Consider the following 22,827-nt stretch of genomic DNA (forward strand, 5'->3'; position numbering starts at 1 on the left):
TAAGCAGGATTTAAAATTAGTGGACATGAAAAATCTTGAGAGCGCAAGCATGTGTGCATGCCTTAGAAGGAACACTGCTCCCACCATCCCAACCACAGTGGCTAATAGGGATTATGGGAGGTGTAGTCCAACATCTGCAGGAGGGTTGAAGTTTGCAGCCTTGGCCAGAACCTAGGCCTTGCAAAGCATGTGCTCTGCCACTGAGCTATACGGCCATTTTATTCTTATGGACAGGGGTGTCTTCCTGTAAATATTAAATAGCTGAAGAATTCTGGCAACTTCCTTTGTTCTGGAGGGGAAAATAATCTTAACAGTTTCTAAACCTTAAAAATAGTCCTAAGCTTCTTAATTGATTTGAATGATTGCATTTATTCTGTATTACAAGTGAATGATTTAAGTGGCCAGTGTTTCTGAAAGTCAGGTTATTTTGAAAGTATTTTTACAAGTACTCTGGTCACTTCCAGCTGAGGACGGGGGAGAGGCGACGGAGGTATGCTGCCGCCCTGAAGATTTTTACCGGGAAGGAGTGCTGATGGGGGGCGGGGAGTGGCGGGAGGTGTCAGTGCACCCTCTCCTGCCCTTAAAGCGCCATCCCCGGGGCAGAGGCACAGTTCCGTGCACATCCCTACCCCTTAACAATGAAGTTACAGTGGCGGACATCCTGACTAATGACGCTTAAGCATGTCAAGGGACTGTGGGGATCTAACAGGAGCCCTCATGCGACTCCCTCTTTGTCCTCGCGCACACCCTTTTGTGCCAGAGACTTCAAAGTCCAGAGTACTCCCTGTGCTCTAGAAGGGCTTTGCAAAATTGGAAACACATTGCTTCTGCTCTTGCAGAGCACTTCCAGAGCACTGCTCACTTTGGGGAGATTCTTAAGGGTTCTGATGCAACAGCATGCTCACAAAAGGAAGTTGTACGAGGGTCCCATCATCCATCCACCAAGCCTTTGAAGTGTGCACACATTGGCATGTTAACCCATAACCTTTCTTAGGGAAACATAAACATAACGGATGATTCCTTCATAAGTCTATTGTTGGGTAGAACCATTTTTTTAAAAAGAAAAATAACCTTTTATCTCCCCTCCTTCTTATTTTGCTTGTTAAGATCCACATCCAGAGAACAGAAGGATGTGACCACATGACTTGTTCACAGTGTAATACTAATTTCTGTTACCGCTGCGGAGAGAGATACCGCCAACTTCGTTTCTTTGGAGATCACACGTCAAACCTCAGTATATTTGGATGCAAATATCGCTACCTCCCTGAGAGACCACACTTAAGGAGACTAGTACGAGGCTCTGTTTGTGGTGAGTGGATAAGAATGCCTTGCAGAGAAATGCTTCTTAAAGTGATCATATTTTACAGTCTTTAGAATTAGTTTAATTAAAAAATAAACACATTAACAAGTCATCACTCTGAACTAGCATGATTTCTTGGCACGTAATTGCATTTTAAAGGTTTTTCACCAGAATAGAAATTTGAAACGACTGTGTATGACACGTCATTGGTAACACACACAATATAGATAATTGTAGCAAACTTTTATAACGGATGTGGTGGTGGTGTCAAACGTCATAGTTTTCTACACCTAAGAACACCAAACCAGCAACTTGTATTGTACTGCAACAGTAACTTGTTCTGTGCCACCTGAAAATATATCCCTGAGGGTTATGCAGTGGTTTCCTGGAAAGGGGAGGCTGTCAAATATTGCTATTTAGCTGCTGCTGCAATACAGTTAGTTGTGAAGTTCTGTTAGACTGCACCTGTGCACCATTGCTTTGGTTGCCAAGCCAGTTATCTTGCATAGTACACTTGTATGTGTCCAAATATAGCTTTTCAGAAAGCTCTTATTTCTAAGCAGCCATAAATCCACAATGTATTTCGGTAGCCTGACCAAAGATTTTGGATTATTGTCCTAATTGTATGAAGGTTCTAATTGGTTGCATGCCCATGGCTGACATCTAGACTAAGGAAGCACCAGTGCTACGTGAAAAGTGGCACACTCCAAGTGGCTTTGACTAACTCAAGAGTGGCAGTGTGGAGGGGTAGGGGATTTTGCTATCTGAAAATATGTCCCTGAGGATTGCTTTGAGGGGAAGTGGAGGTTGTCAGAAATCCCACCCACCCACCCTAAGAATGCTGGTACTGGATAAGTCAGAAATATGGCAGTCACACTGCTTTAATCTGCACTTGTCATGTAGCACCAGCACTGCTTTAATCTGGATGACAATGTTTTAATTGAAGGGGTCTGTGTTTTGGTTCATTAGAAGAAAAATCCAAAGTTGTTAATGCCTTTTTAAGGGCCATCCAAAGAGCAACAAAGCATTAAACAATAACCATTGGTCTCTCTTGGGTCAATATTGTCTGCACAGCAATATTGTCTTGGGTCAGTATTGTTTGCAAACTCTGCACTGGCGGATTTTTCTATGTATGGTTCGGAATCTTTTGGAGAGAACTTAGACCATTTTATTACACTGTATGCTTCTGTACAGTGGCTGACATCTAGTCTAACGCTGCACTCGTGCAACAAAGATGGCACACATGCAAGAGGTTGCTTAGCTAAGCAGATGCTCAGTCTCTCAATCTCTTGCAGTCTGTCTGCTTGCACATGCATTACTCTTGCATAGAAGAATAGTGGATAGTTTTGCATCATTCCCTGCAACAGGAGGGAGCTACTGGACTTGCCACTAAGCACTGCTTATATGGAAGTGGTGTAGTGGTTAGAGTGCTGGACTAGGACCGGGGAGACCCGAGTTCAAATCCCCATTCAGCCATGATACTAGCTGGGTGACTCTGGGCCAGTCACTTCTGTCTCAGCTTAACCTACTTCACAGGGTTGTTGTGAAAGAGAAACTTAAGTATGTAGTACACCGCTCTGGGCTCCTTGGAGGAAGAGCAGGATATAAATGTAGTAATAATAATAATAATTTGTGAGACCTACTGCCTCCATGTGAGGGCTGCACATGTGGTGAATGAATGGAATGAGGTATCTTCTTGAAGGAGGAGAGCTGGTCTTGTGGTAGCAAGCATGACTTGTCTTCTTAGCTAAGCAGGGTCTGCTCTGGTTGCATATAAATGGGAGACTACAAGTGTGAACACTGTAAGATATTCCCCTTAGAGGAAGGAGCTGCTCTGGGAAGAGATCTAGGTTCCAGGTTCCCTCCCTGGCATCTCCAGGATAAGGCTGAGAGAGTGATTCCTGCCTGCCACCTTTGAGAAGCCGCTGCCAGTCTGTGTAAACAATACTTAGCTAGATGGACCAGTGGTCTGACTCAGTATTTGGCAGCTTCCTATGTTCTTCAATTGACTGCCCATTTCTGTGTAACATGGTGGGGACATAAATAATCCTTCTCTACAGCCATTGTCATCAGGCTGCAGCAGAGGGCGAGGCAAGCAGTGAGACCACTCCATTAGCCTGAGGAGGACTATCATCTGCCCCCTCCCCTCTGACAACTCCCCCCTCAACATTAACTTTTGTCTGATTATAAAGCTTGTGAGCCTTTTGGGGACAGAATTATTTCTAAAGAATGCCATAAGCTGCTGTGAATCTTTCAGAGAGAGCGGGATATAAATGAAAGAAACAAAGATATATAGACTTACTATCCTGTACATGTCTTACTTTTATAGTAAGACATATAACCTATATAGATCTTACTATAAGAAGTTTCACAGCAGAAGGCTCACCACATGTTGTACAAGTGTACCCTGTGTCACTGGTGCAACACTAGGTGGAACTCAAGCTCCCAACTTAGTGAAGCTAGCTAGCTAGCACAATACTCTTAAAATAGTTTGCACTAGTGCAGCACTAGTCTGGATGTCTGCCAACGCTTCCTTTTACTGTAGGTGCTTTATTATGAAGAACAAAGATTAAAAGTATAATATTTATCCTGCTGCTGATATAAATCGTGGAAACCTCCTTAGGGAATGGGGGATTGCCTATTTGGGCCCAAGTCAAAATATGTGGGGGTTTGGATTACTGTAGCAAACAGTGCTTGCAGCATCAGCAGTGATATCTATATTTGCATTTTACTGGACTGACTTAACAGAAGCTTTTGGAATTGTTAACTTGGTTAAAAGAATATAATGGATGTATTGACTTTTCTAGTCAATGAGGGCTACTATTCTTCAGTAGAACACTGCTCCTTTTTCGTAAATTGCTGAAATGGAGGGGATTTGGTGGCAGGTTATCAAAAGTGAAATCCTCTTTCCACCATATGGTCATTCTCCGACTTTACCTGGAGACCTTTATCTGGAGAACTGTGCTGTCTTATGGCCAGAGTTGCTGGAAGTCATCAGACAAAGAGCAGTATAAAACTCTGTAGTTTATTTATTTATTATTTATTTATTATTTATTTGATTTATATACCACTCTTCCAAAAATGGCTCAGGGCAATTTACATTAAAATAGAAACAATCAATTAACAGTTAAAAACAAAACGATTAAGAGAAATAAAACCAATAAACAATTGAAACATTTAAAACAGTTTTAAAACCCTGAAGGACCAGGCTGAACACTTACAACAATTTAAAAACCCTGGAAGTTAGCGTGCTTTTGTAGATCAATGGGTTCTTCAAAACTTGGGCATGTTTTAGGAAGAATTGCAGATCCCTCTGATTGCTTGAAAACAGATGAAACTTAGCTCTTTTAAATGCATTAAATTGTAGATGCAGCATCTGAATCCAATTAAGTGAATTAAATAATAGATCACATGCTGCATTACTAATTGTACTGCATACAGAGACAAAAAAAGCCATGAAACATAGTTCTTTCAAACTGTAGGGTTTTTTCTTTACATATTATTATTTATTTACACAGTCAGACAGGTGTTATTGACTGGTTTGTTTTATCCAGACATCGAGTCCTTCCCAAGGACCTGGGATGGCTGAATTTTATTATCAATATTGTTGCTGTTGTTATAGATATCATCGCAGAATATAGGCTGTTCCCAGTAAAGCTGCTTTTTGTAATTGGCTGATGGTGATTTCTGTGGCCCCTATGGTGTTGAGGTGCTCTTCAAGTTGTTTTGGAATTGCACCTAGGGCACCAATTACCACTGGGATTATTTTGGTCTTCTTCTGCCACAGCCTTTCAAGTTCAATTTGTAGATCTTTGTATTTGGTGATTTTTTCTATTTCTTTTATTCTGCTATCCCCTGGTATTGCTATGTCGATTATTTTGACTTGTTTTTCTTTCTTCTCGACTGCAGTTATATCTGGTGTATTGTGTGGCAGATGTTTGTCTGTTTGTAGTCAGAAGTCCCATAATATTTTTGCATCTTCATTTTTGACAACTTTTTCAATTTTATGGTCCCACCAATCTTTGGCTACAGGCAGCTTGTATTTTTTGCAGATGTTCCAGTGTATCATTGCTGCTATCTTGTCATGCCTTTGTTTGTAGTCAGTCTGTGCAATCTTTTTACAACAGCTGATTAGGTGGTCCACTGTTTCATCTGCTTCTTTACAAGGGCGGCACTTGCTGTTTGTTGTGGATTTTTCGACTTTTGCTCTTATGGCATTTGTTCTTAATGCCTGTTCTTGTGCAGCCAGTATTAAACCCTCAGTTTCTTTCTTCAAGTTGCCATTCTTAAGCCATTGCCAGGTCTTGGTGATGTCTGATTTTCCACTTATATGGTGCAAATATTGACCATGCAGTGGCTTACTTTTCCATTTTTCTGCTCGGTTCTTGACTTATTCTTTCTTGTAGGCCTGCTTTGTTTCATTGGTGTTGAATAGTTTCTCATTACTGACAATTTTAAGTACATCTTCTTCACTGTCCTTGATATATTCTTCAAGGCCTCTTTTCTCCTCCTCTACTGTTTGATGGACTTGTAGCATTCCTCTTCCACCAGAGCTGTGAGGGAGGTATAGCCTATCTACATCACTGCGGGGGTGTAGAGCATGATTGATGGTCATGATTTTCCTGGTCTTACGATCTAGCGTCTCTAGCTCTGCCAGTGGTCCAGTCTATTATTCCTGCAGTCTATTATTCCTGCAGAAAGATATAACAGGTATAGCCCAGGTGTTTATGGCTTGTATGGTGTTCCCGCCATTGAGTTTGGACTTGAGGATTTTTCTAACTCTCCCGATGTATTCACTACCAATTTTTCTTTTAACTTCAGTGTGTGCAATGTTATCAGCCTGAAGAATGCCCAATTGTTTGTAATGTTCTTTCTCTTCCAGGTTCTTGATGTTGCTTCCATTGGGCAGTTCTGTTCCTTCTGTTTTTCTTATTTTTCCTCTGTTCATTATTAATGCAGCACACTTGTCTAGTCCAAACTCCATTGCTATATCGCTACTGAATATACGGACAGTGTTTAGCAGTGATTCGATTTCTGACTGGGACTTTCCATACAACTTCAGATCATCGATGTACAGCAGATGGTTTGTTTTACTTGATGTTTTAGATGTTTGGTATCCAAGGCCTGTTTTGTTTAGTATTTGTGAAAGTGGAGTCATGGCGATTACAAACAACAGAGGGGATAGTGAGTCCCCTTGGAAAATGTCTCTTCTAATGCTAACCTGTCCAAATGTCTCACCATTGATTGTTAACTGTGTACTCCACGTGCTCATTGCTTTTTTAAAATAAATATCTGAATGTTTTTGCTGACACCAGTTGTTTCTAAAAAATTTAGTATCCATGTGTGAGGCAATGAGTCGAAGGCTTTCTTGTAGTCAATCCATGCAACACTTAGATTTGTTTTTCTTCTCTTGCAATTTTCTAAAATCATTTTGTCAATCAGCAGCTGGTCTTTTGTGACTCTGGTGTTTGAGCAGTTTCCTTTCTGTTCAACTGGAAGCTGTTTGTTAGTTAATAAATGTTGCATTACTTCATCTGCTATTATTCCAGTTAATAATTTGAACATGGTTGGCAGGCAGGTTATTGGTCTATAATTACTTGGAACCGCACCTTTTGCTGGGTCTTTCATGATGAGATGAGTTTTCCCAGTTGTTAGCCATTGTTCAGTATCACCTCCTTGCAAAATGTGATTGAAGTGTTTTGATAGTTGTTTATGAAGGCTTGTTAGGTGTCTAAGCCAAAAGCCATGCAGTTCATCGTCACCTGGTGCAATCCAATTTTTAATTTTCTTTGCTCTTTCTCTTATTAATTCTGGTGTTGTTATTTGTTCTTGCATTTGTTGGTTACATTTTTCAACCTCTTTCACCCAGCCTACTTTTTTATTATAGTCTATTGGGTTGTCCCATAATTTCCCCCCAAACTGCACTGTTTCTTCTTTATTTGGTGTTTCTATGTTTCTTGTAGTTTCTCCTTCTATGCTTTGGTAGAAACGTCTCTGATTTGATTGGAATTGGAGATTCTGCCTGTGTTGTGTAATTCTGGCTTCGTATCTGCTAATCTTCTTTGACACTGCTCTTATTTGCTGCTTTATTATTTCCGGGACTTCTCTAATTTTCCTTGAATCGAGGTGGTATTTTTGGATCAGATACTGTTTGGTGTTTTCAGTCTTCAGCTTCTTTTCTTTCATATCTTTCAGTTTACTAGCATCTGATCTAAGCCTGGCGATTTTATTTTCTAATCTAATCTTCCATTTAGGTGATGTACTACTTTCTTTTTTGACAGGTCCACTGATCTTATATCCAAGCTCTTGTGTTGTTGTTGTTGCTGCACTGTACATTAGTTGGTTTGTTTCTTGCAAATTATTGGTTGTTATTTCTGCAAGTGCAGCATTGACATCTTTTAATGCCTGAGCAAGTTGTTTTTTGGCAACTGTTTTTAGAGCTGGAAGTTGAACCCTGGGGGTTGTTTGGTTCATGTGCTCAGTTATTTTTTGCTTTAGTTCTTTTTGCTTTTCTGTTAAACAGCATTTGGGGTTTTGAGGTGAAGGCAAAGGGGAGGTTGCCTGGTTTTGATTTTGGTACAGTTCAGCAACAGTGGCATCCTCTATTTCCAACACCTCCTCCACCTGCGCCTAGCAACTTCTTCAGTTGGTGGTAATTCTTCTTCCATATCTTGAGCCTGTGTTGCTCTTTGCAGATCTTTCAGCTCAACTCCTGTGAATACTTTATTTCTTATTATGAATCTTCTCTGGTCTGCTAGCCTTTGTTCTGTTATTTCTGTTTCTGGATGCTTCTCTTTCCAAATTTGGTACATTCTTTTTAAATAACCTCCTCTATTTGGACTAGACTTGTGATAGCTGATCATTATTTCCTTGTTGGCATTTTTCATATATTTTTTCTGGTTAGGCGATGTTTTTTCCAGTAACCTTGCAGTCTCCAGCCCTGGTTGCTCAACTGAAGATCCTGAGTCCTGTAGCCCACTTGCCACCAGATGTCCAGGGACTCCAGCACCTGGCGCGGTCCTTGTTGACCCAGGCGATGACCAATCTGGTATAGATTTATTAAAGTTACGTCTCACCATATTGTTGATGGGAGAGGCACTCTTCCTCTGGCTCCTCTGGTTAGACCTGTCCAGTATGGTTGGACCTCTGGCAAAGCTCTCACCTTCCTCAGAGCACGCAAGCCCCACAACCACACCAAGGTAGTGCCTCACTAGAGGACATATTATTATTATTTATTATTTATTTATTATTTGTTCAATTTCTATACCACCCTGAACCATTTTTGAAAGAGAAATAACAAATAAATAAGATAGATCCCTGTCCCCAAAGGGCTCACAATCTAAAAGAAACATGACACCAGCAACAGTCACTGGAGGTACTGTGCTGGGGGTGGAGAGGGCCAGTTACTCTCCGCCTACTAAATAAAGAGAATTACCACGTTAAAAGGTGTCTCTTTGCCAAGTTAGCAGGGGTGAATATAACTTATTTTTATAACATATAACTTATTTTTAAAACTATTGCTTTTATTACTAAAGGGTTTCGCGTGACTGTAAAAAAACCCAGCATGTGGTCATGCATCTCATTGTAGGATATGTGTGTGTTTGCATGTGTAGGATTGAAAAGTATTCATTTTCTTTAGGTTTAATCCTCTGACCAGTTTTGCAATATCTACATGTATTTGTCATCATTGTAGTAGTATTTACACAGTTACATATCCAGAGCTGAAAGTACTGACGATCAAAGTATTTGAAAATGGTACGCAATTTAAATTGTATGTATATCTGAGACACGCGCACTATTTTCTACTATATTTGTGGGAAATGCAAGCAGTATCATCTTGATGTTGAAAAGTAGCTAGGTTTGGGTCATGTTGTAGTACGGTTTTCTCAAAGTGTCTTTGGACTTCCTTTGGTCTGCCTTGGTTGCATATGAATGGGAGACTAGAAGTGTGAGCACTGTGACATATTCTCCTAAGGGAATAGAGCCTCTCTGGGAAGAGCAGAAGGTTTCAGATTCCCTCCCTGGCTTCTCCAAGATAGGGCAGAGAGAGATTCCTCCACTGCAACGTGGAGAAGCCGCTGCCAGTCTGTGAGGACAATACTAAGCTAGATAGACCAATGGTCTGACTCAGTATATGGCAGCTTCCTATGTTCCTATATACACTGATGTGGTCTCAGCTGTCAGTGACTGACCAGGAGACAGAGCTTGTGGTCATGGTGGACAGCTCATTGAAAGTGTTGACTCAGTGTGTGGCAACTGTGAAAAAGGCTAATTCTATGCTAGGGTAGGGTTGTGCACGGAACCGTGTCCAGGCAGTCTGGAAGTGGCAGGCTTGGCACTTACCCCTCCCACCACATTTCCCCCACCAGCATCGTTCATTTCCAAAAACCTTCAGGGTGGCAGCAAATCTCCCTGCCGCCCCATTGCCCTCATCGGCCGGAAGTACCGGGCGCACATGTTCGAACTTATCGAATGGCCAACCTGTTTGCACATCCCCTTTCATGTTTCTTCAGCTGGTTTTCTGAGAGTAAAAATGAATCTGGTTGACAGAAAAACATTTGGAGAGTAACTGCATGGTCAAGTCAAATAAGCAAAAGGTAGGGTTCAAGATCAGGACACACCCACACCCATACCCCTGTTCCTTTCTATATGATTGTGGTGTTTTTGTGTTTAAACACTCAGAACTGCTGCTGCTGTATCTAGTTTGGGCACTGAATGCCATGGGTCCTACGTATAGAAGCCTTGACACAGGCAAAAAATGTGTTTTTAATGGAAAAGGTATCTTACATAATGTATTTGAAAGGAGTGCAATTTGTTACAGTACCAATATGATTGGAATATATTCTCATTATCTGGGTATGAAAGGTCAGTTAAATGCAAAGTAGGCTCAAAGTAGCTGTAGTAAGTAATCACAAAAAACATCCATGTTCCTTAATTGTTCTGTTAATTAACCTTTTGTAATACAAATGAATTGTCCTAAGACTTTGCCTTAATTTGATCTTTAAAGCAACCACCTCCATTTTTAGGCTCATGACTTTATCCAACACCATAAATCGCTCCTTAGATCACTCCTAAGTGTCCCTTCCGATCTGCTTTAAAAGTGGCCCCTTAGTATACAGAGGAGTTATGGGGTCTGAAGCAGCAAGGTAGGCGACTGGAGCGCAAGTGGAGGAGAACTCGGCTTGAATGTGACAGGACACAGCATAGAGCCCATTTGAAGGTTTATGCAGAGGAAGTGTGTGCAGCAAAAAAACAATTCTGGCTGCGCGCATTGCTTCTGCGGGTTCATGTCCAGCAGAGCTGTCCTAGGTTGTGAGGAGTTTGATTCAGGCTCCTTCCAATTCAAACCAATCCCTGGGGACTTTGTTCTGCTGTGATGTTTTTAATGGATTCTTTGTGGACAAAATCTCCTGTATTCGGGCCGACTTGGACTCCACTGTTTCTGCAGAGTCTATTAAGGTGGTGTCCAGCAATCTCTCTTGCAGTATTAGATTGGATCAGTTTCAGTCTGTGATGCCTGATGATGTGGACAAGCTGCTTGGGGCGGTGCAGCCTACCATTTGTACTCTGGAGAATTTGAGAATTTTTTGAGAATTTTTGAGAATCTTTGAGAATTTTTGTTGAAGAGTAGTAGATAAATGTTCATAGTAGTGTAGTACTCTCCACCCTCCTTTCTTCTGGGCTCCTGTTTTTTAGCTTACCTATCTTTTGGAACCAGTTCCCAGTTCTCAGGTAACCTTTATGTGAAGTTTAATTCCAACTGACAACTTCCTCTGCAGTCCAGCATTTGTGAGGCAGCTGTGCTGTTGCCAATTCCTTCTTCTTCCTTTTCATTGTCAGCATTAACTATGGTGTAGCACAAACCATAAATTAACATTAACCATAAATTAAATCATAATATGCTATTGGCACTACCAAGAGGGGAATCAGTGGGCAGATATACTATCCCATATTCTGCAAATGTATTCTCTGCCTTCACTAGAGGAACTTAAGTCCTAGGGTAGGGGAAAAATCCGTGCTTGGCTCCTCAAGCAGGATGCCAGCTGAGATGTTGGCCAACACTGAAAGTTCTCCCTATGGTATCTTCACTTCAAGAAAGACAGATCCACTTTGCAGTACCTAATCAATTTCACCACTAAGGAAGGCATTTACCAGTTTATGTTTTCAAACCATGCCCTCTTGATATCTTGAGGGTAGATTTCACAAAGTTTCCATGGAACAATGCCTTTGCCCTTGGGGCAAGTGGAGGACATTAAACATTACAGCCTATGGAAAAATAAGAGATAAAACACTGGTCAGATCATTGATAAATTCACGGGTTCTGAAACAGAATGTGTTAATTACTTGCTGGCTGATGTGTTTCCTTATGTTAGTTATCAAGTGGCCATTTTTACATTATGGTATTTTAAACTCAGGAAGATAACTTTATCTGCTAGCCCTGCTACACATCTGGTTAAAAGTTCTAGGACTAACTCTCTTATTTGAGTTGTACCCATCAGAGTTGTAACTACAGTTAGGTACAAGAGAACTTCAGTATTTGCAGGGGTTCTGTTCTCCTCTACTACTGTGGATACGGAAACCATGAATACTGAGTAATTGTGGCATGGGCTAGGTTCCCAGAGATCATTAAAATGTCTGGAAAATGGGTAAAATGGCCCTAAAATATGGGTGGGGGAGTGGCCTACCATGCTCTGTGAGTCTCCAGGAGTACAGCAGTGCCCCCCAAGAGTTAAGGAATCACCCAAAAATTGTGGGGTTTTGCATGGTGTTTGTCTTTTGGGAAATGAGGCATAAAATGGCTGCTAATCTCTCCCGAAGACAAAATGTTGGCCAGAAATGACCTCCCCCCGCTTATACTGAGATCGGGTGTCTATTACTTGACCACAGATACAGAAAACCGTGGATGCTGGACCCCCAGTTAATTGGCTTCTCATGTATTTAGGATTATATTTATTTTCATTTTCATGCATGTTGTTTAGCCAGTTGTTATGTGTTTTTACTGTCTTATGTCTTAATCTGTTTTTATTTAAGCATGATGTATTAGCTGTAATGTTTTCTGTTGTTATGTGTTATGACCTGTGATTATAAGAAACTTGCTTACTAATTTGAAATTAGCTTTCCTTAGGGTTGCGAGTGACTTGTAAACTAGGAAAAGGCTAAGTGCAGGCCTGGTCCCTTAGCCATTGGCAGCATTGTTTGTAGGGATGTAAATGAAGGAGATTCAAAACAAAATGCAGACGACTGAAAAGTTTTGTCAAAACAGCAGTCGACCCAGTTATTTCTACAAAACAAAACTTGAAACATTTTGAGTGTTTTGGCCATAGGAAACAATGAGGAAACCTGAAACATCCCATTGTTCCCCATGGGTATCTCCTAGGAACACCAAAGTGGCTTGTGTGGTAGGGCATGATGGGTACTACCTACCACCCAACCCACAAAAAATAGGCAAGGGCGATTTTAAACAAATTTAAAACCTTTTCCCAAACCCCACCTAGGATCACAAGCCAGTGCCAGAAAACCATTCAGGAAGGGAAAAACAGGCCTCCAAAATAGTGCTCAAAATGTCAAAACATTTTTAATCCAAACCAAGTTTTTTGTTCCGAACTTGAAACAGGCCCTTTATTTAAAGGGTGTTTTGTTTCAAGCTCGAAATGACCCATTTTGTGTCGAAATGTTTTATATATCCCTAGTTGTTTGTACTGGGTCATAGTAACTATTCCACTTTAGGACACACTATTTTTTTCTCAAAATGTGCCCAATGCTTTCTCCACCTTGGCAGCTTGTTTCTTGTTTGAGAACTGAACATGCTATCACAATTAAAAATACTGCAAACTACTCAGGAATGATCCTGTATTTTCTGAAAAGGCTTTTGGGCCTCTGCCCTGTAACAGTAAGTATTTCTAAAATGTTGAATCTGAGAACATCTCTGATAGCTATTTGGTCTTTTGCCCTGTGCTGCTAAAATAAAGTCAAATTGTGCTATTTGGCATGTACGGCAGAGCCTTGACTGAGTCCTGCCTAACAGTAGGCTGGGCAAAATTTGAATTTATGAAACGTCTACAATTGAAAGTTTTTCACATAAATCAACTATACTCATCTAAGTGGACAACATACTGTCTAAGACTGTTATAATTAATCTCATGTAGCATATTTCTTTCTTTTTCCCAGGTGGAAAGTTGATCATTGCACCATTGATACTCGTTTTGGGACTGGTAATAGGAGCCATAGCTGTTATAATAGGTAAAATTGAAATGTATTGTTTCAATTATGTATGTACTATATTTTGAATTATATAATTCAAAGAAGCTATCACCAGAGATCTTCTTCCAAAAACAAGTAATATGTCAGAAATATTTAGTTTGGGCATTTAGTTAAAAGTCTTGACACCAAGAAACTAGGGATGTGTTTCTTGGTATCAAGCTTGAAACATGATTTTGCATGTGCGTGCCGGCTACATGCAGGGGCAACTGGGAAACACCCCGCCGGCGCATGGTCATAACTGTGGGGGGAGCACTGCCATTATGGAAGTGGTGGCAAATGGAGGAGCCGGTATGGACCTGCTCTCCTCTGTGGTAAAGGGGCTGTGTAAGCCCTCGGTTTTAAAGGGATGTCCCTGCGATTCAGGTGCAAAATCACATTTTGAGCACATCCCTACAGAAAACATAATTTTGTGGGCTATAAAATTAATAAGACATACAATTTCCAAGAAATAGGAAAGCTAAGTGATAGCATTTTTACTGAAAAAGACTGGAGTATTTCTCTACTACTATGGATACTTATATACTGCTCTTCAACCAAACTCCACACAGCGGTTTACACAGAAAAATAAATAATAAATAAATAAGATGGTCCCCTGTCCCCAAAGGGCTCACAATCTAAAAAGAAACATAAGGCAGATACCAGCAACAGCCACTGGAGGGATGCTATGCTGGGGTTGGATAGGGCCAGTTGCTTTCCCCCTGCTAAATATAAGAGAATCACCACTTGAAAAAGTGTCTCTTTGCTCAGTTAACAGGGGCTATTTCTGACTTGGTAGGGCTGCAATGCAGGGCTTGGAAAGGATATTTAAATGCCGTGACATGTCTACACCTACAAAGATTAGAATAGCTCAGACCATGGTTTTCCCCGTGACACTCTATGGATGCAAAAGCTGGACTTTGAAGAAGCAAGATAGAAAAAGCATTGACGCTTTTGAACTTTGGTGCTGGAGAAGACTTTTGAGGATACCATGGACAGCCAGGAAAACAAACGGAGCATAGAAAAACTCAATCCAGAATTTTCACTCAAGGCACAGATGACCAGGCTCAAACTATCATACTTTGGACACATTATGCAAAGAGCCAGCTCCCTTGACAAGTCTATAATGCTGGGGAAAGTTGAAGGAAGGAGAAGAAGAGGACAACCAGCAGCATGGTGGATGGACTCAATTATGACAGCAATGAATGTACCACTGAGAGACCTTAAAGGCCAAATTGAAGACAGATCTTCCTGGAGAGAATCTATCTATGTGGTTGCTAAGAGTCGACACCGACTTGACGGCACTAAATCAATCAATCAATTTCTGACTAATTCATTATATTCTTATATAATGCATGTGTCAGAAAAATCTATAATCATATAAAATTGTCAAACTGTATACATGATTAATGTTTCTGTGTATTTAACCAAGTCTGGGCAGATGGCTACAACTTTGCACATTGGAAGCCTTCAAATGTTCTAACATCTATCTATCTATCTATCTATCTATCTATCTATCTATCTATCTATCAAATTTATACCCCACCCAGACTTACGTCTCTGGGCATCATAAGTTGAACTTGCACACTGTTCAACTCCAGGAGCATATTCAGATTCCTCAAATTAGTGTGCATCTTCACCTCAAACTTAAGTACCCAATGTTGTTTCCATCCAGATGTCTTTTGTGTCAAATGGCTGTTAATTGCTTAAAACAGACCAAAGCCTGGTATGTGTTAAGGCTCTTAAACCATAGCATTCATAATGTTTAGAGTTTCATTGCAATAAAACCTAGAAAGCAGGGAAGTTTCAACATCCTAGACTAATTTTCTTCTTCTCAAAACACTCTCTTTTGAAAATATTCTTATTTTGGAACTGAATTGTTTCACATCTTGTTCTGAATAACAGATTTGATTAAAGTTACAATGAAGTAAAACAATTAAAAATCTTAAACTTCTTCAAAATAACACTGGCCAACATGATGAGGAAAATTACTCAAAGTTGTAATTTTGACTAGTTTTTAATGTCAGTGGGACGATTTTGAATAATTTTCCTCAGCATGGCAGCCACTGTTGGTCTAATGTCCAATGAATGGCAATTCCAAAACACATCTAGCAATTGCAATACTTATTATAACATTATAATAGAGAGACATTAGTATCTCTCTAATGTCTGTCTATTATAGAATTTGTATCTGGTTGACTTGGATCATGGGAAAGAAGGTGCTTTTGTTTCTCTGCACTTAAAACTTGTGTATGGTTTATTAAATATGCTTAATATTCTACATTTCCCCTTCTTTTTGGCAGGTTTATTTGTTTTCCCCATCTATTGCCTTTGTAAAAAGAAGAGGAAAAGGCCACGAACAGAAATGCCCTGGTACGAATGAACCATTGTATGTTTGAATGGATCTGGTCCTGCAAGGCTTATACAAAACCTGTTCAACACAGCAATCCTGTACTGGTTACTATCTTGAAGCCGCAGTTCTGGCAGAGTATTGGGGGGCATCTGCCCCAGCCCTCTGCACAGTACACTACAAAAGACAGGCCAGAATACTTGTCTGCTCTGGTGCCTCTGTTGAGGCGTCTCAACTTCTTTTTAATTTTTTTTTTAAATGATTTTCAAGGGTTTAGATCAACTCCTGATTTATGGATAGCCTAGTCACTTTCTTGAACAGCCTAAATTTGCATTGTAACTGCACATCTACTGTTGGCCCATGAAAGGAGTATTTGACTTTTTTCTTTGTTAATGTAATTCTAGGTTTCTCAGGAGAAATACTTACATGCAGTTTGAGTGAAGAGAGCTTGTTTTGTTATAGAGGTTGGCTCAATACATTCAATTAGTTTAAACAGTGTTCTGTCTAACATGACCGGCATACTGTCACATGCTGAATTCAGTAGCTGACTATATTATATATGCAACTTGCCCATAAGTAGGGTGTTTGATCACATGTTTGGTAGTAGCTACAGTTTGTTAAACTCTCAATACCTTAAAGGGAACATGGTGGGAAATGGTTAGAATAGTGTCTTTTTCAATTTTTCAAGGGGTTATCTTAGATCTGTGGGAGAGTATGATACCACTTCAATGTGTTTGAATTGTGTGAGCTGCTTAGAATGCCTAATAATGTTCAGTCCATTTAACTTTCAAATACATTGAATTAGAGAAAGAGCTTAAAGTTTGTATTTTATGGTCTCTGGAATTTGACATAAACACCTTATGGTACTGCTGGCCATATACATTGCAGACCAGTAAAATGATCACATTAAAATATACTCTAGTAAATAAGGATCTAGCCAAAATCATGGCAAATGCAGAAAATCATATGTGTCTTGGAGTATATTTCAGAAGATTTAAGACTGTTCAGTTGGGAAAACAGCAATTTGTCTTGAGACAATCCAGAACAGCCCTATTCCCCATAACTGCAGCCGTACTTGGCTAAAAGTGAGCAGGCTTATTAATGTTAGGCCAGTTCAGACACAAGGTCATTTGGTAAAAAATTTTTCCTGATAGGAGCAGGCTCAGGCCTTGAGAGCCATCATATGAATTACTTGTGTTGCAAGTCACCTGATAGCAATAGTCTTTGCCATTCCCAAAAGTGTTGAGAGTATGGATTGTTGGTGAACTCATGTGTGGCATCAGTTGTATGGTATTGGACAAATGTGCTTTTGAGACCCTGGCCCATTGCTACTAGCCTGAATAGCTTAATTGGCCCATATACATTGCAATTTGAGCAGTTTTATTGAAATGTCATTTGTAAAACCCTAGGGTTTTAAAATAATTATTCTGTTCCATAAAACCGAGTACTTCATGTTTGAATGCAGAAACAGATACCCAAAGGTCTTACTTATATATTGTTCTTGATCTTTTTTTATATATATGTAAGATGCATGGAGCTACTTGATTTAAGAATAAGGAGAAATAAGTGGGAATTTAAAAAACATTTTGCTGTTGTGTTATATCTGTATAGCAAAAGAGTGCATTAAGCACACTAAGAAATTCAGAACAATGCATGACACAATGATCTTTTCACTTACATGCTGAAAATTTGCGGGGGGAAATAAGAAAGTATTAATGAAAGAAGCAATGAGTATTTGCAAGTTCTATGTTCAATCTGTTTTAATGCTTGTAGCCACCATAAGTTTAACATATGGTTATTTGGCATACATTGTACTTTAAACTATTCTCAGCATTCATTACAAAAGCAGTCAGATCGATGTAGAACAGTTCCCAGTGCATCTTATAGTTTGATCTTTGGAACCAAAAAGCCTCCATTGAAATTAGTAGACGATTTAACTTGTGTGGCAATGTGTCCTCTGCCTATTTTGTTTTATTATGTCAGCTTGTGTCAAAAACCCAACAATACTAAAACTTATCATCTTTTCAGCTTCTAAAATTAGACTGCACTTCATAAATGATGAAATTCCAGCTTACTAGAAAGACTAATTAGAATTTAATCACAATTGAAAGTGAAGTTGTTTCTGTTAAAAATTTATGTGCACTGTGGGTTGTAGCCAAAGACTGTTAGTCACAACTAAGTCCCATTGAAATTAGTAGGACTAAGTCATGATTTTGTCCCATTGGTTTCAGTGGTGCTAAATTAGGACTAATTTTCATTGGATACAATTCTATGCTGTTACAAATGTTTTAGTTTACTTAACACATTGCTCCTTTACTGTATTGTGTCTCAATGTCAACTGCTGCCTTAAACAAATCTTTATAATGATTGTATACTTTGACCTAGCCCCAGATAATTATGTGTTTCTCAGGCCAAACTTGTTTGTTGTCTTTGGTTTACTCAGGGATCTTGGTCTTTCATTAAAATGTCAAATACATTTGTGAGGGAAAAATTTCTAATATTTAGATAACATTCAAGCATATAAGTTATCATGAAATGTGGTGCAGGGTGCATTAAAGCAATGTCAAGGCATCTGTTTGATTTAAGAATCACTGATGAACTACTTGAGCTTTTCCCATACTGTTCCATATTTATTTTTGTTCTCTTCTACACATTTGAAAAATTCTTACACTTGGTAACCCTCGGACATCATATTGATGACTTCATGTGCGGAAGCAAGTTTTGTACAGGAAGCTCCTTGTCTTGACAGATGGCCAGAGAGTCAAATCCCAACAGTGACTGTCACCTGTTGGGCAAGGATTGATTCTTGCCCAACATCCTCCTTCCAACATGAACCACCAGATTTTATTTGATCTACCAGAACTGGCGCAGCCAACAGTCTCTCAATTATGTGTGCAAGATCTGGAATCACCACATGATATCCCTAGATACTAGATGTAGGTCTTTGTCTCTGTGCAATGTGTGCATATGGGACCACATCCAGAAGAGTAATCTGTGCATGGAACCTTATTTCTGCAAGGGGATCATCCTTGCTGGATTATGTATAGGCACATAATATTTTGTTTTATTGCTGTGGAACATCTTGAGTCTAGGAAGTATTTATATATTAGGATAAGTGAAAGGCATGAATAGGTATACAGTATCTGTGTTTATACATAAGGGGACTGTAAAGGGTTAGATGCAACTGTCATCTGCTGAAATGTGGAAATGTTTTACTAACACAAAGCATGCCATTTTAAGACTAGTATTGAGTGCATATCAGTCAAAACCTCTGGCTAACCTTGCTTCAATGCATTTAAGTTCACATATTTAGATAATTGTATTTGTAATTTCTGTAAGCAGATTTTATATTCAATTTTGTATTAACTGACCCTTTCCAAAAATTGGTCTCGTACAAAAGCAAGAGATGCATTAGATTCCTGGTTTTGCTGGCCCCTATTGTAAGTCAATACTATCCTGTATTGCTAAATCTAATTTTAAGAATAATCAATGAGCACATTCATTGAGCAGCCATAAATGACAGCTGGTTAACTGTGTACTGAGAGTCAGAAAAAAAGTATTCAAAAATGTATTTTTCTGAACAGATTATTGAATGTTACAAGCCATGCTCTGATTTTTGCCTTACACAGCTTGTATTAGATTTTGTTCTGCTTATCTGTTGCTTTAAATTGTACTAAGTTGTGATGCAATGCAATGCAAAATGTTCCTATGCCCCTGACCACTTATCCAAATGAAACAGACTTAAAATATACATTGAGATGGTTCTAAAATCTCTCTTTGAGAGAACACTATTCCTGTTAGGTGGGTGCATGGACCGATTTTAGCAGTTTGGTTTGAATTCGAACTGAACTGGTGGTCTGTGAACTGGTTCAATCAAATGACTGTCTGGTCCATTCAATCAAACCAATTTGGCAGTTCAAGGGGCTATGCTTATAAAGGGGATTGTGTTGAGGAATCCCCTTTGCAAGCAAAGGGGAAACTTGGCTTTAAAAGACTCCGTGACGGGGGACAATGACAGCGAGAGGTCATCTTTAAAAGTAGTTGTAAGGTGCTTACCAGTCTGTCTCTTTCTCCAGCAGCATGGCAATTATGCAGTCCTTGAACCGACATGGCCTCCATGCATGCATGGAGGTCACATAAATAGCCTCTGCGCAGGCCAGGTAATTTCAGAAACTGCTCCACCACCACATGGGCGGGCTGCTGGGGGGAGCGCCAGACCGATAAGCACCTTACAACTACTTTTAAAGGTGCCCCCCCCTTTAGAAGCCTTTTAAAGCCAGGATTCCCCTTTGCTTCTAAATGAGAATCCTCACCCGATTTCCCTTTACAAGTATAGTTCCTCGAAGTGGTTCAAACCGGTCCACCACAGACCAGGATCGGTTCAGTTCAATCGTGGACCAGCCCATCTTTCCTGGAGGCTGGTGTGGTTCACAATTGAACCTTTGAACTGGCCCAGTTTGTGGTGGACCAGTTCGCAATCAAATGGCTTGTGCACACCCCTAACTACCATTGCCCTCTTTTACTTTAACATTGCAAAGCTGAGAAGGTTGAGCAATTTAGTCCATAACTGAGCATTTCTACAGGGCAGCATGCAGACCTAGAAAGGTTAGTCATTAATTTTCAATGGGACTTAGTTAAAACTAATTTAGTCTGAATGCTGCCCATTGTATTTTATGGTACTGATCAGTGTTCCCTCTAACAGGGGTTCTCAGCTGTTGTTGACTACAACTCCCAGAACCCCAAGCAAAATCCATTGCAGCTGGGGATTCTGGGAGTTGTAGTTAACATCATCTGGGAATCTCTTTTAGAGGGAACACTAGTACTGATTGCCACACACATTCTTTTTATGCTTCAGTGTATTAAGATATTGTCAAATACAAATAATTCTATTTGCATTGCAAGTAGATCACAGTACAACAGTTATTACTTGGTGTTAATGTAGAAACTACTCTCTTTCAATCTGATTTATAAAACTATTGTAACTCCTTCTAGAACCTTCAGTAGATTGCCCCCAGCAATCTAAATTTTCAGTAAACTAGCTTTTGAAAACATATCACTGCAGCCCTTACATCTGGATTCTTAGTATTTAAGATTTCCCAGGAGAGTTCGTGCTGAAACACAATTCTTCTCCCCCCATCCCCAAAATGCAGAGGTAGCTTTAATTCTGAGATTGTAATCACTGTAATGGTGATGTTTCACATTGAGTTATGATAAAATCCTTGCCAAGGCATGCTATGAATTCTAGGGAATATACATTTAATGTGTTTCTGGAGTGGGTGGGGGAAAGCCTGATCAATTACATTTCAACCAATATCACACACACACATTCTCTCTCTCTCTCTCTCTCTCTAACCATTCTTGTTACCAAAATAGGGAGTGCTGCTGTGTGGATTTGTGTCATAGTTCAGTGAAATATTGAGGCCATACACACAATCCCCGCTGGTTTCACCTGCCTCCCCGCCCCCCAAGACAATCTGTTGTTGAGTCTCCCACCACTCTACTTTATGCTCAGACTATCTGCTCTACTCCGTGCAGCTTGGACCATTAGAGGCCGGGACTCATTTCACCAGCTTCCAGATATCCCTCAATGTACTGTGCAATGAGTGCAGTGCATTGGGGGATACTTCCATGAGATGAGCACTCTAGGTGCCCATCTCTTTGTGCACTCAGGCTGCAAGCAGCCCAAGCGCATGCACACGACCCCAGCACCAGGATTCAGGGTGCACTTGCACCCTTAACCTCAGCTAAAGGCTGGGCTTCAAAGTGGGATTAGGCGGGCAGCACCAAGATCTGCGTGGATCCTGGCGCTGCACATGAGCAGCCTAACCCCGGCTGGCCTGCCCTAGCATTGTTGAGACTGCTCATGAGAACAGCATTACTGAGTGATCTTTCATGCAAAATAATTCTATACAAGTCTTAGTTTATTAAAATGTATGCCAGAGTATACCCAAATTGTCCTTCTTGCCTGAAAGAGGACTTCCATGTATGCCTAGCCCTTCTGAACATGGCCCCATAGCCACATATGTAGAATTTAAAAAAATTCTATTTAATGGGACAAAGCTCTACATTCTGCTCTACATGTGCACAGCCTACAGGTAATCATTCAGAACCACGAGATCTGATGACTCCCACCAACTGATAATCAGCTCTGCCAAAGCTGCCATTGTGAACCTTTTTTTTTTTTTTTTGGCAGCAGAGACCTTGATATGCATTCTTGTATGTGACAGTGGGATCTTTGGCTCATGGTTATAGTTTCACAAAGTGTAGAATACTTAATGTTTACGAGAAATCTTGATGTTCACCATGTTTGGAGTCATATCCATAAGTTTCAAGAGGTGAACTTGTGTTTTGTTTTGTGTGCCATCTTTACTAAAATGATGTAATGTAATGCCAATTTTTATATGTCCTCATAATCTCAGTTTTTAATTTCTGTAAAGGTGTCTAAACTAACTTGTACTTGAAGCCCCTGATTGTTTGAGAAAGCAAGCTTTTATTATTATTATTATTTTTAAAAACATCGGGGCATATTAAAATTAAATTTAGAACTATTGTGCTTCTGAGCTGTACACAGAATGCATCTGATCATACATCCTCATTAAGGCAATAGAAATGACTTCTGAACAGGGATGGTAGACTGATTTATGCAAAGTGAAGATCAAATGGTATACTTTCTGTGGTTAAAGTCAGAATAAAAGTATTCCTGCTCTTCTGTGTGTTTCAGAATGAATGCCTTTATTTTTCTTCTTCTACAATATTTTATAATAGTTCATCTTACAGAATCAATTCCAGTGGCTTAGCTCCAAAGTGTGCTATGCATGGGATGAAGGAGGATGGGATCATGCTAACTTCAACTGACTCTTGCTTCCCTCCGCTGCAGTCCCCTGCACTGTGTTAAGTGTGGCTATGGAAGGTCTACCCAGGAACAGCTTTTCAGGAGTAC

At 40.0% G+C, this 22,827-nt stretch overlaps 1 protein-coding gene across 1 annotated transcript in view; it reads left to right on the plus strand.

Annotated features, from left to right (window-relative positions):
* RNF217 (ring finger protein 217) overlaps positions 1–22,596 on the plus strand; it is a 62,410-nt gene extending 39,814 nt beyond the window's left edge. Inside the window, exons 4-6 of the mRNA XM_053284568.1 lie at positions 1,108–1,309; positions 13,469–13,540; positions 15,841–22,596. Coding sequence (XP_053140543.1) covers positions 1,108–1,309; positions 13,469–13,540; positions 15,841–15,920 — 354 coding nt within the window. The 3' untranslated portion in view covers positions 15,921–22,596. The remainder of the gene's footprint in view (positions 1–1,107; positions 1,310–13,468; positions 13,541–15,840) is intronic.
* The last annotated feature ends 231 nt before the right edge of the window (positions 22,597–22,827 follow it).

Source organism: Hemicordylus capensis, chromosome 1, assembly GCF_027244095.1.
Source record: "Hemicordylus capensis ecotype Gifberg chromosome 1, rHemCap1.1.pri, whole genome shotgun sequence".
NCBI classification, from domain to species: domain Eukaryota; kingdom Metazoa; phylum Chordata; class Lepidosauria; order Squamata; family Cordylidae; genus Hemicordylus; species Hemicordylus capensis.